The 14,185-nt window shown below is 43.5% G+C and overlaps 1 protein-coding gene across 1 annotated transcript; it reads right to left on the bottom strand.

Moving 5' to 3' along the window:
• Positions 1-2,618: 2,618 nt before the first annotated feature.
• On the bottom strand, positions 2,619-13,431 carry TUSC2 (tumor suppressor 2, mitochondrial calcium regulator). Its single transcript, XM_079964479.1, has 3 exons — positions 13,156-13,431; positions 10,704-10,824; positions 2,619-5,937 (listed from the first exon to the last, which is right to left on the bottom strand). Exons 1-3 carry the CDS (start codon positions 13,299-13,301, stop codon positions 5,872-5,874), a joined length of 333 nt encoding a protein of 110 aa, XP_079820605.1. The 5' UTR covers positions 13,302-13,431; the 3' UTR covers positions 2,619-5,871.
• Between the last annotated feature and the right edge of the window lie 754 nt (positions 13,432-14,185).

Here is a 14,185-nt window from a genome sequence, read left to right on the forward strand (position 1 = left end):
AAACTGATGGGTTTGGTTAGTAGAAGCTGGTCATATTACACAATTCCAAGGAAACCTCTCAGCAGAGGGTGAAATACCACAGGACACAGCAAAGTTGGAACAAATCGCTCATTGTCTAGGCTAAATGGGGGCCAAGCCACAATCCTCACTCCTTCCCATAACCCAGAAATTAAACTAAAAATCCTAACAGCAGCCAGGGCTGTTTGAAGTGGGAAGGGGACACTCAGAGCAGCTGAAGACTGCCCCCTTATGGGCAGCAGCAGCATTTGAGCATAACACGCTGCCATTTCAAATGTTTAATTTTTCATGCTTGCAGACGCTTTCACAAATCATCTCCCCGAAGGGATTTATTAAAAGCACAGACATCCCATAAGCATGGAAACTGCACAAATCCTTGTGCAGTTGATGGGTGACAAATGAACACGCAGCTGCTTTTCTGTATGTACTTGGAATAGGCAAGTGCATTTGCCGCACATGATGAACTATATGGAAGATTCGGTTTCCTTTACGGAGTTCACATTCCCAGAGGAAGTGTCTCATAAAACAGATTGGCATACTAGCTTGTAAGTGTATCCATCTGTCAGACTGACATTACGAAGATGAACCATAGGAAACAACACACAATACTGGAAGCAGTTCTAAGTTAGCATGCTGCTTACGGTCATAATGTGATACCAAGTCTAAGGAACCCTTACTGGAATAGGTCAGATGCTGCTCTAGGAACCCTAATGATTAAGGTGTGAGATACAATAGAAAGAGAGTTTGGAATTACATTCCTATTTGTCAAGATCCAGGAATATGTGTGGTTTCATTGTGTGAAAGCAACTTGTGGCTGGAAATTTACCATATGAATGACCAAAGGGCACCCTGGTCCACAGGCTTGCATTTAATGTAGCTTTCAAGTCACAATTTATTACTTCCGGCCTTTCAGAATTTTAGTTAATCATTAGCACCGGCTTGGTTAGTTTCAAGATATCGAACTGCTACCCTCTGGTTCATTTATAGGAGGAGCTTTGACAGACAGATGCTCTGTAGGTGTCTCCAGATTTAGCATAGTAGGTTTTTTTATCTTCTGTGATGTGATCAGTCATAGGAATTAAATAATTCAGCATAAATACTTATCAGTGCAAAAACAAAAGAAGTGGCAGAGTCTACACTGCTGCAGCTTATCTGATATATTACGCTTCCTGGCCTGAGAACACAGCAGTTCCAATTACCCACTACCCTCACAGCTAAAAACATTAACATCTGACAAATTGCAGGTCTTAACTTTCATTGTCAATGTTAACTTCTACCCCTATCTCTTAGGCTCTTAGTAGGTACCTAAAATATTTGTGTGTGTATCAAACATCCATTCCTCATAGTTTTAACATGACTCATTATTTTCCCCTTCCCATTTCAAAACCACAATTTCAGAGTACATAGTTGAAACCCTTATTTAAAATTGTTAAGGCCTTTTGTTTAAGTACTGATGAATTTCTATCTAGCTGTATTTCAGCATTTCATGGTTTTCAATTTCAGTATGTCTACAGAGATATTTAGTGCCATTTTATGGATGTTATGGGCCTATCATTGATATAATAGCATTTATTGATTTTCACCATACCTACTCTAATTCAGATTCTAATGGTACAAACTATTGTACACTACCATGAATAAAGTTTTGAATTTGTCCACATATTACAATTCCAAGCAATTACCTTCTACAGCAGTAGATTGAAAGACCTTGAAACCAGATAATCTCTTTGAGTTCCATCAAAAATAAGATTGCCTCCATATTTCAACAGATCATATTGATTATATTGCATATACTGTGTGCCTAAGAACTTCCAGAAGGGTATTTGCCTGTTGCAACAGACACAAAGAATCTTGTGGCATCTTAAAGACTAACAAATTTATTGTGACATAAGCTTTTGTAGACTACTAGACTCTAATCTACGTACTTGTCACATAACTCTTTTTACTGTATGCCTACCATTACATCCTACAGACAAGTTTGGATCAAATAGACAGATATATCTATGAACTGTTTAGGTTGACAAGTTTATTTTGGGTGGTGGGACTCAATTTTCTGCAAACCACTGAGAGCAACTGCAGACTGCAGCAATCAACAAGTGATAGCCAAGGTTTGTGAATGGACTTCAATTAATCAATGTTTTGGTATAATCAATTGATAATAATTACTTATGCAATGGCAGCACAGTTGTGTAAAGCTTGATAAGGAGATAAGCTTAAATTTGCAGAGATGCTGTAGGAGGACTAAGCTACAGCTGGCTGCTCTATTTACAAACTGAGTTCTAAGCATAACTCAATGGCTTGAACTTAACCTCCCAAACAGTCAAGAGGCAATGTTAGAAAAATCAGTTCATAGTCTGAAATGCATTTAGGCCACAAGCCACAAACCTAACCATTTAAGAATGCTGGTTTTCAGAAAAATAAGGTCAAGCATTAGGCAAGATTAGCAGGGTGCCTTAAGGTAGCTTGCTTAGCAGAGCAGCACAAAGACAGAAGAGATTTACTTTGATTTAGAATCAACAGGGCCTACCAGTCCCTTCATTTTAGCGGGTGCAGCGGGTGATGATCTGCTACCAACTGACAATCAGAAACAGAAAATAAAGTTCTGGGACTTACAAATAATTTTATTGAAATTTAACAAAATTCAACAAATGCACTTCAAGGCAGAGAAACAAACCATAAATATTTTACACATTTGCCTTCAGGGTTCCTATCCGTATGCTATAGGAGCAGGAAGTGTAGTGCTAGTGGGTTCGGGTCTTCTACACAACCACATATGCACAGAAGAGTAATAAAAAAGGAAATAGAACTTTTTGCTTGTTCCAACAATAGTGATAATATATATATTTTATTTACACCAACTTTCACATTATCAGCATCCTGTATAAAGCCGTCTTCCCCGAGCCTGACAACAGCTGCCACTCTCAAGAGAAATGGGGCTGCTAGAAAGCACAATGAGAGGGACAGTATCAGTAGGATTATAAAATCCAGGAAGTCTTAACTGCACAGCTACAGTCTCAGTGGGCAAGCCAGCCTTTTAGAGAAATGGATTGAAAGCAGCTGCCGGTAGCTCCAGGGAGTCTGCTACATCTTAGGAGAAATTTCAAGCTAGGCAGAAAGGAAGCTTTCTCTGGGTACGGGCTCCATTTAGGTTCCAGTAGGAGGGAGGTCCCCAGCAGGATGGATATAAGCACTAGAAGTGGTGGGGGAAATGAAAGCCAACATTGCACAGTTCTTTTCTGACCACAGGGTATTTGCTTGCTCAGAACCAAGACAGCTAATGAAATAACATAAATTGGGTATTTTAGGAAATTGCAAACGGTGTCACCACCGAGCCTTTCACTCCCAGTATCTCTCATGACTATCAAGTCCCATGTAACAGAGAAAACTCTCTAGTGTGAAGATGCAACAAACAACCCTCACATACAGCAAAGTGCTTCTTCTTGAACTAGCTGTGGGGCAAAACTTCTAAATGGCAGGCTTGATATCTGTTGTCAACTATACTGTTCAAGAATAAGGAAGTCTCCTCCCACTGATTTCAACCTGCAACTCGTTAAGCACAATAATGCAGAGACAGAGCTTTGCTTTCCAATGAGTGTTGCAAACACACCTCCACCCCCGGTATGCTCTTGTTTTGGTAGTGGACACTCCCTTCCCCAATGAAGGATAAAGATGCCAGCTTCCCATCATTACCCAAACGAGATTCAACCGAAAGATAAGTGACACATGAAGATGGAGGATGGAAATATGACACGGGGCCAATGCCAATAGTTTATGCTCTTACCCTTTTATGGTTAACTGTATAGTTCTACACCTGTATAGTAATGCACAAGTTCTGCATGGAAGAGAAGCTGCAACTCAGGAAGCCACCGTGCACTAAGGAACAATCCTAACATACAACCCTCGACATACAGTTGAAAGGGTGACAGCGAGGCAAATGTGACAGTCAATAGAGTCAATAGAGAGTCAATAGAGAGCTCAGTCAACATTGCCACTTAAACTCCACCCTGTTTCTAAATTGATTCGTAGTGCTTAAAAAGGATTCCCATGTAGGTGCAGAGATGACACAAACCTATTGATGCTGCTGGCAGGCACAGCTTTGCACCAGCAAATTTAAACTAAACATTGAGGTAGCAAATGCCTGAAGTGCTCAGAAAGGCAATGACATGCTCCGGGAAGGAAAATATGCTGTGCAATGAACCAACTCTTACAGCTAACTCACCCACAGTTCGGTTTTAAAGCTTTATATAAATTCTGAGAGTTGGCAGAAAAGGCAGGCAGGCAGGCATTGCATATGAAACCGTCTTCAAAAGATAAAGAGTGCCTCTGACAGGGTTTTGCCTGTTCAGTTTTCAGCAGCAGGTAGCTCTAAATCGTAGAAGCAAAAACTTGGGGAGGAGAGGCAGGTGTACCAAGTCAAGTTTGGGAAGTGGCCCTACAAACCAAACATTTCACATTCATACATTGGGGGAAAGGGTAGAGCCCTCCCAAAACACATAGCCTTCCTTTAAAGTGTGCTGCACTCTCCCATATCAGGCAATACTTGGCCCAATCCAAAGAGTCAAGGAGACTGTCAAAGGAAGATCACAGTACATTATTGTTTTGTTTTGTTTTCCTTTGGAGGAAAGGGGCAGGGGAAGCATACAATCAGGTTGGTAAACATTTTGATCAAAGCAACGTAAGTTGCCTTAGTGCCAACAGCAAAACCTAAGGATTAAAAGGACAGTGTTACCTATTTCTGTTTTGAGGGGGGGGGGGGAGAGAAATGTCAGCAGTAAGAATGGAGTGGGGAGGGAAATGGCAATCTGCCTTGCACTCTCCATTTTTACTCAGAGTAGACCCACTGAAATTAATTACCATGACCAATTCACCATGGTCTATTAATTTTAATGGGAATACTCCCATGTAAAAGCCAGTTGAATACAACCCAGTCACAAGATGCAGATTCACAAGAAGGAAGTCTGCTTTGGAATGAAACCAGAACTTGTCGACAAACGCCTTCTAAGAGGTGGCCTGTTTGGTAAGGCTCCACAGGAAAACTGCAAGCTCAGATGCTGCTGCCGCTGCCAACAGCCTCTACTGATGTGCCACAGCATAGGAAGAAGTCAGTGGAATTTTCCAAGCAGTGAAGTTGAAAAAGACACTGCCTGCAAAGGAAATAGTGCAACTCACTAGGAAGATATTAGAGAGAGGGGGAGCAAGGCTTGCACATCAGTCTGTTTCAATAGGGAACCCTGCCTTGGACAACTCTGTTAGGTACAGCTCTGTTATCATCCTCCACTCCTCCAAGTACAGTACAGCATTAGGTTATTCAGTTATGTTACGTTGAGGAAAGGGGTGGAGAAGCACAAGCCGCTTACTGCTCACCTTTACTCTCATATACAACACATAAACCGAAACTTCGTTGTCAGCATTTAAAGAATACTGATGGGGAACTCAGAAAGCAGGCCACCTGGTCAGAAAAAGGTGCAGGTCGGTTCTCCGTGGTCTCAAGACACTTGAAATCTGTTGCCACCTAAGGCTGATAAAGGGATTTTACTCAATTCAGCAAGGGGGATTTTTTTTGAGCAGGTCACTAAACAAGGCCAAACATCTCACGTGACACAGGTCCTACCAACACACATCCCTAGCCAATGCTATTCCTGGTTATACGATCCCATGATGCTGTCAGTGCCGTAGCCGTTGCCGCCTCATCCTAGCAGACAAGCTTCAAAGCTAACCATGCGTCTGTGCTCTTGATCCATCACTCTGAAGGGAGACGTGGCTGCCTAGCTTGGTTTACGTGAGGTACAGTAAAACTGGGCAGGTAAGGTGCCTTGATAGCACACACTGACAGTTCACACTGCCCTCCATGGCTCAGACCTCACAGATGATAACAGGGAAGTCCACATGTATCCGAGGGTGCTCCAGTTTCACTATGCCCTGTAAAGAGAAAGATGCAACAAGGATGAGATAATGCCACGTGGAAATCAGGCTAAAAATGATGTGGAATAAAGGGACATGGTGCCAGTCGAGTTAATACAGTTCCTTGCTTAATGACTTCTGGCCCAAAAGCCATACCAAAGCAACTGGGCTATTTGTGTTAGGTCATGGGTATGAACTCTATCTAGAAACTAGACAGGAACAAATTGAGATAAAGGATCAGAAAACTGCATGAGCTGGAAATGTACGGCCAGTTACTTCAATACCTCAAGGACTGTCTCCCTCCATATGAACTGACCTGGACCCTGCAATCATCACCTGAGGTTTTCTTTGTGTGCTCCCTCCACAAGGGGCTCAGAGGGCAGCAACATGAGAATGCAGCCTTTTCTACAGTGGCTCCCCATTTTCGGAATGCTCTCCCTGGGAAGTTTCACCTGGCACCTTCAATACATATCTTCAGTCGCCAGGCAAAAACATTTCTCTTTAAGCAGGACTTTGGCCAATTAAACATTCTATGGCCTTTTAAATGTGTTTGTGAGAAGGAAGTTAATGTTTTTTGTTTTTTGCTTTATTAGGTATTTATGTTCAACTCTTGCCCACCATGCCATTTTCCAACGGAAGCTCCTTCCCACTGCAAAGTTATTAGGTCCCTATATAGGTTTTGTTCTATAGGTTAAACAGCAACTGGGGAGGGGGGAAGAGGAGAGATTTGAACAGAAAAGGGTTCAGGGGAGATTTTTTAATACCCCCCCCTTCTCAGAATCATGGCATTTACTCAATTTAACCTGCCATCAATCATCTTTCATGCTGCCATCTACTTTGGCCTTAAGTAATTCAGATGTTTTCCATTCTTGCTGAATGCTAATGGAATAGAGAAAGTCGCCAAGCTTCCACTGGACTAGAAAGTAAACTCATTGATTAAAGCAAGGCTAATAAAGTGAGTTTATATGAATTTGGCCAAGTGAAAAACCTTGGATAATCACATCTTGGATTCATAAATGGAGATACTAACAAGCTTCATATATCTGCCTTGTCCCTCCATATGCACAAGCAGACAAACAAGCCAAGAAGCTGCAGTAAACCATAGCTTACAGATAGGTCAGGAGATGAAGGTTTAAAGTTGGCTTCACTGGAAACCATTAATCAACACTTCCCAGTTTGGACATTTAACAGGAAGCTATGTTTAACAATGGCCTGCTGGCTTGTTTGCCTCCTTGAGTGAAGGAGGAACAAAGCAGATATGTGCAAACATGCAAATGCTCATTCATATCTCAATTATTAAGTCAAGATGTGGTAATCTAGGACACGCTGGCTTCATTCAGATTCTTCCAGCAATAAATTGATTGGAAGGTATGCTACCTCCAAGTACTGCCTCATAAAACTAACTGGTCATGCATTAGTGGTATTTGACAAACTTGGTCCAGCACTTCTCAAGAGAATTATACGCCACAAGCAATATTGAGAGCCACAGCACAGAAGTGAAAATATTTCATCACTACTTTTACTTGAAAAATGGCAAATGCAAGATGTTATGGAAGCCTCTAGACCAGGGGTGTCAAACTCAAATTCATCGGGGGCCGCATCAGCAGTTTGGTCACCCTCAAAGGGCCGGTTGTATCTGTAGGACTATGTGTCCACTCTTTATTATCATAAATTATTGTCACTGCATTCAATTATTACTGTTTTTTGTAATAATGTAAGTAATAACTAGCTCTGAAAGCAGAAACATAGTCAGAATAATGGCAAGTTTCCTGTGTAGAACGGCCGGCACCGCTAGCGGGCAGACGTTCTCTGGCTTGTAGGCTGAAGAGGTGTCTTTCTTGTGTAAAAAAAAAAAAAAAAAAAAGCGAGAATAAAAGGTGAAGGCTGGCGGCCGGTGGCGGCTACATGGGCCACATGACGAGGTCTGGCGGGCCGGATTCGGCCCGCGGGCCTTGTGTTTGACACCCGTGCTCTAGAAGTCCATAATATAAAAGCATTAGCAAAGAACATTCCCACCCCCATGATGCTTATAGAAACAGTAGCCACAGGAAGGTTTTTATAGTTAATGGCTATAAATAGCACCAGATAACCAGACTTGTACTTTCAATTGAACTATATGCATACCCCACGTTCCCTGGTGTGCTAGTTACAAGACAGAATCAAGCTGGTCAATGGGTCCACAATCAGGACGGACAGAAGAGTAACCTTTTGTCAGGGCAAAATCAAACCCAGGTTATGACAGCCATAACTGACCCTCCACACTTCCCATGCTTAGGTACATCTACAGTGAAGATTTTACACTTACTTCTATACAAACAGCTACCTTTTCCCTTATCTTCAGGATTGTAGTGCTCAACAAAAGGCGTCAGAAGCTCTTGAGATAGGCACAGAATCATAGAACTGAAGAGTTGGAAGTGACCCCGAGGGTCATCTAGTCCAACCCCTGCAATGCAGGAATCTCAACTAAAGCATCCAAGACAGATGACCATCCAATTTCTGCTTAAAAACCTCCAAGGAAGCAGTGTCCACATACAGGACAGACAACAGAAGAACAAGCCTTCTTTATCCTTCTCTTCTCAAGTGCTGGATCATCATTAAGAGTTTCATTCAAGTGAGCCCAGAACCAACAGAACTTTACACATCATGTTTCCAGCATGAAATTCTACCATATACCAACCAGTGTCATCTACAATTTTACCAAGTCATCACAAGCATCACATTATTTTCTGACTAAAATTTGAGGCAGCGCTGCCTTGCCTTCTCTATAATGATAGGGAACCTTGTGACTCCCAAGAATCTGAATTTTTGTTGTTGATGCAAAACACTGTCCATTACAACTGCAGCTTTCTTATCCACTAGTAGCTGTTATTTTCTCCTCTGCTCATTTACACAGCTATAGTCACCAGTATTTTGCACTGATTTTAACCAGAAGCAGTTCCACAAGCCTCCCAACACATCAGTTCATGTTCAGTAAGGCTTGCCTTTTTAGCCTCCTCTCATTTTCACTGTAAACTGATCGGGCAAACTCTACCCATGATTTCAGCAGGGGCTGAGACTCAATGAGCTACTTTAGACATACCCAATGAAATGTTTGATTTTTCCTCTTCCAACAGCAGATACTCCCTCAAGCCATTTGAAACACAAATTCAAACTCTTGGGACCACAGTGCACAGTTCCATGGATCTAGGCCATGGGTGTTTACTACTATGGAGGGATCTTACAAGAACAACATTCGTACCTAACAGCAGTATTAATATCTATTTGGGCCACCTACACAGGTGTGGATGTACAGTAATTCATCCTAAGAATTAGTGCCCCAAGGTTGTGGAACTGCTTCCCTAAGGAAGCATGGTGCTGCTCTCTCTTCTCCTAAATCCAGACAGGGTACAAATTTCACCTACGTTGCAAATCATATGCCTGCTAATTTATGCCATGATATGTAATCTTATTATTAAAAACTTGGATTGCTTTGTCTTAAATTACTTTGGTTCAATATGACTAATGTATTTGATCTAAGCTGACATGAGGTTGCAAAACAGCAGGATAAAATCATTTCAAACAATAATGAAATATTTATTATGTTCCCATCATTCATTACGAAATCCTCAATAACCCAATATAGAATGTTATGAAAGTGCTCATATTTACTACAATCCAGTTCCAGAAATGAGGCATCTGGGTCTTTTATCACTAGCTCAAAAGACAGAAATTCAAAGTGGCTGATGTTCTTTCAAGAATGTGACAGTTGCTGCATACAGGAACTTGAACAAGCATTTTAAAATTAGGTTGTTTTGTCACCATTAAAAAAAAATCCCAGGGAAGGTTGACAAAGACTCCTAGAACTGCATCTGTAGTGATTTCAAGATGGCCAATACAGACACAACCATTGTTGCTGGACACGATGAAGGCTGGTACTGGTGTCCCCACAAATAATCAAATCCAGTATTTCAGAAGACAATACAGTGGTACCTTGGGTTAAGAACTTAATTGATTCTGGAGGTCCGTTCTCAACCTGAAACTATTCTTAACCTGAGGTACCACTTTAGCTAATGGGGCCTCCCGCTGCCGCTGTGCAATTTCTGTTCTCATCCTGAAGCAAAGTTCTTAACCTGAGGTACTATTTCTGGGTTAGCGGAGTCTGTAACCTGAAGCGTCTGTAACCCGAGGTACTACTGTACTATAAAGCTGGCATTGGCCACACTGGCAGGGGCTGATGGGAGTTGGAGTCCAACATCTGGAGGGCCTAAAGCCCCCCCCCACTCCACCCCTGCTGTAGACTAATGCAGTGGTACCTTGGGCTAAGAACTTAATTCATTCTGGAGGTCCGTTCTTAACCTGAAACTGTTCTTAACCTGAAGCACCACTTTAGCTAATGGGGCCTCCTGCTGCCGCCGCGCTGCCAGAGCACGATTTCTGTTCTCATCCTGAAGCAAAGTTCTTAACCCAAGGTACTATTTCTGGGTTAGCGGAGTCTGTAACCTGAAGCGTCTGTAACCCAAGGTACTACTGTACTATAAAGCTGGCAATGTAGAAAACCACTTCTATGTAAATTCAAAGGAATCACATGGGAATGACCAACGTGTGGGCCTCCAGATTTCTACGGCTCCCATCATGCCTGACCAGTGGTTACACTGGTTGGGGTTGATGGGAATCCAGAAATAGCTGGAAGACAGCAGGTTAGCTACCCTTGGTATAAACTCAGAGACTCTCTTGTTGCTCAGTATCCTCAAGTGTTAGCTTGAAACCACTTTGCAACAGCTCCCTTTTACTTCTGATTGTGTTACCTGAGGTATCAGGTTCTTGTGGATTCTTTTCAGCTTGGCATGCTTTCTCCCATTTTTGGTGACTATTGTCTCCTCATAAAACTCATGGGCAAGGTCACCATCCTCATCGTAATACATAGAGCTGCGAAGAAATGAAAAACATTTAGAAAAAGCTTCAGACAGAAGAAGCAAAAGCAGCTGCTTTTCAAATCTGCGACTAAGAGCTGCAAGCCAGCTAGCTGGCAGCTGTTGCTGCCACCCATTTGCTAGCTCCTCATCCCTTGCACTACAGTAAGGAGAAGGTTAATTGTCAGGGGAAATTCTGCACGGCGGTTGCCTAAAATGAGCAGAAACCATACTACTACTAATCAACCTACTCTCCCAACCAGTATTACCACAGGTCGCCCACCCTTGCACTAATAGTTTACACAGAACAAATTAACTTTTCCACAAAACTCATAGTAAATGTTGTCCCATCAAACAGATGGCGATTCTTGAGATCATATTCCATCCCAGTAATAACATAAAAAGCTGTGTTCTATCAGGTCGGACCATCTAGCTCAATATTATCTACAATGACGGGCATCAACTTTCCAAGGCTTCTGGTAGAGATCTTTCCCAGCCCTACTTGGAGATCTTAGGAATTGACTCTGGGTCCTTCTGTATGCAAATCAGATGCTCTAACACAGTAACATTTCAAAGTATGTGCAGACACATATTGAAGACTACCTTACAAACCTGACTAATTTTTGCCAAGAGTAAAAAGAAAAACACTTGGTGAAACTATTGAAGTGACAAGATGTCAGATTCTCCTCAGGGAGAGAGCATTTGATTTAAAACAAGTTTATAGCATGGCAAAACCAAAGCGTAGAAAAGTGTCATGGTTGCACTTAAGCAGAATGGGCATTTAACTAGAATTAATCATAATTAATCATAATGATTGATTTCTTAACATATTTATTGAAGGTAAGATGCTGACAGGATTGGATAATCACTCCTGCTACATAAATGCCAACAGCTCCTGACCAACAACAGAATGTTTAAAACGGTATTTCTGCCACTTTTAAACAACTGCCCAAAGCTTATGAAATTGGAATTCTGTCAAGTCTAAATTTAAACATTCCTCACTAACATACTCAACTGCTTCAGCAAAGCAGTGTTCAGAATTCAGTAACTTCTTTTCTTTGCTGTGTTGCCACATTCATAGCAGACTGTATGAAAATCCACAGGAATTCTCAGGATACATTGGGGGAGGGATGAGAAAAGAGAAAATAGCAAGAATGTGCAACTCAAAATGAAAATGACACCTTTGCTTCCATGATATAGAAATTTTGCAGCCAGTCTGCCAACAAAGGCATTTGATTCAACATCTGGCCAGTTGCCTAGCTAGAATGGAAATACAGATGCCAGTCATTACTTTGGAAGAAGGCAGGCATTCTGGCACAGCTGAAAATTTACTAATTTAAGAGCTGGCAAGGGAACAATAGTGCAAAAGGACCTAATGGAGGCACTATTTCCCAGCCACTAGAATGCGCTTGTCACATTTCTTGCTATGCTAGTGACTTTACAAGCTCGGAATAAATCTAGGCTTATCCCCACAAACTGGTCCAAAAAACTTTCTAAATTTCTCAAAAAAAAACACCTAGGTGGTTTTACAGAATGGTCTGTTGTTGCCAAATACTTCAGGCTGCAATTCAACATCTACATAAAAACAGTATCAGCTGAGCTTTGGAGCAAAGAGGTGCTATAAACCAAATGTCAGGCAACAAGGAAAACAGAGCGTAAGACAGTCTTATCTAAATCCAGGAGGCATGCACAAGGAGATAATATTACCTGGAAGCCAATATTCAGTAGCTGAACATTGCCCCTACCTCTATGAAACCTCTTTGCACCATGATGGCGCGCAGAGAACAAAATCTCGCCCTTTGCCCGGCAAACTCTTCGGGCACCACAACCTTAGAGACCAGCAGAAGGCCGGCAGAGCCCTTTAACTACCGAACTTGCAGCATGCGCCCACGAGGCTTTCTGCAAGGGGGAGGGAGAGAGCGAGGAGGAAGACTCCGGCACCGCTGCGGGTGGGGGGAGCTGCAAGCGGCACATGAACTTGTGTTGGGGACCCATGGGCGCAAGGGAGGCTTCAGAAAGCGGCCCCAGAAGCGCCAGGCGGAGCCTCTCCCGCGGGAAAGAAAAGCCTGCTTCCTCTGGCATAAGGTCAGCGCCGCATCTCCGTCCACTGGATGAGGCCGAGACTCGGATGGGGCGGACGCAAGGGGAAGGAACCAGCCTGGCCAGTCCCTGCGTCGCACCGGGGTCAGGGGTTAGGAAAGCGGACGAGCACCGGGGAGGGTGGAGATGGAGCCCTGCCGCCGCCGCCGCCGCCTCTGCAAGGTCTACGGGCCGCTCAGGGCGACCTCCCTCCCTCGCCTTCCCGCGGCTCCCTCGGCGGCAGCAGCAGTCGGCTTTGCCGACTTACCCGCGGCGGGCGAAGACGAAGGGGGTGGCCGAGCAGAGTCCCCGCGCCCGGGCCAGAGCCTGGTCTCCGCCCGGCCCCTCGGAGCCGCCCGGCCCGCCCGAGCCGAAGGGCCAGAGGCCCCGGGACTTGGAGCCGCTGGCGCCCATGGCTCAGAGCGGCCGCATGGCCGGGAAAGGGGAGCGGAGGGAGGGAGAGGAGCCTGCCGGTGCCTCCGGGGAGGCTGCTGGCAACGGCACCTTCCCCGCACCGGAAAGCTCCGCCCCTCTCCCGGCTACGCAACTTCCAGGTCCGCCGCCTCCGGAAGTCCGCTTCCAAAAGAAGGTCGAAAGCGCCGCTCTGTAGCGGGGCTGCGGCGTGACGCAACTTCCGCTCCCCTGTGGAGGTGAGAGCGGGCTGCCTGTATAGGCGAGAGTAGGTGGGGGAAGCAGGATCCATGTTCTCAATAGGACGATTGAGACCGACAGCTATTATACTTCCATCAGAATCCAGCGCTCAAAACTACACTTCCGACACACCTCTAAGCAAGTGGCAATAGGATGACTGGCCTCCATTAATGCAAATGCTGCTACAAGCAGATTGATGCAAGTAGCGAGGTCAGTATGTGAACTGGTTTCCAAACAAATTACCTTTCTGGTAAAAATAAACTGTCATTCAAGAAATTCAGATTACCTATATTAAATTATTTTAACAAAGAAATACCCAAATTTGCAGTCCTACTTATTTGTAGCTTCAATGGCCTCACTGGTACACTTCCAATTTCTGTTACATTTTTATATATGTTTTTATGCTGCAATTCTGAAAAACCTACCTCAAGTCATCGGGACGTATTCCCAACAAACATGTTAATGAACAGGTGCAGTGTGATGCAGCGTTTGGGGAAAGGTGAAGCAAAAAATGACTTAAAAGTTCATAGCAATTGCATATCCAAGCCAATTTCAATTTCCAGAACAATATAAATTGCATCCATGAAAATATATTTAAGGCTGAGACGTAAACAAAATTATCAGTGGTCTTCCTCTCTCTCTCTCTT

The sequence above is a fragment of the Podarcis cretensis genome (assembly GCF_951804945.1).
Source record: "Podarcis cretensis genome assembly, chromosome: 2".
Taxonomy (NCBI): domain Eukaryota; kingdom Metazoa; phylum Chordata; class Lepidosauria; order Squamata; family Lacertidae; genus Podarcis; species Podarcis cretensis.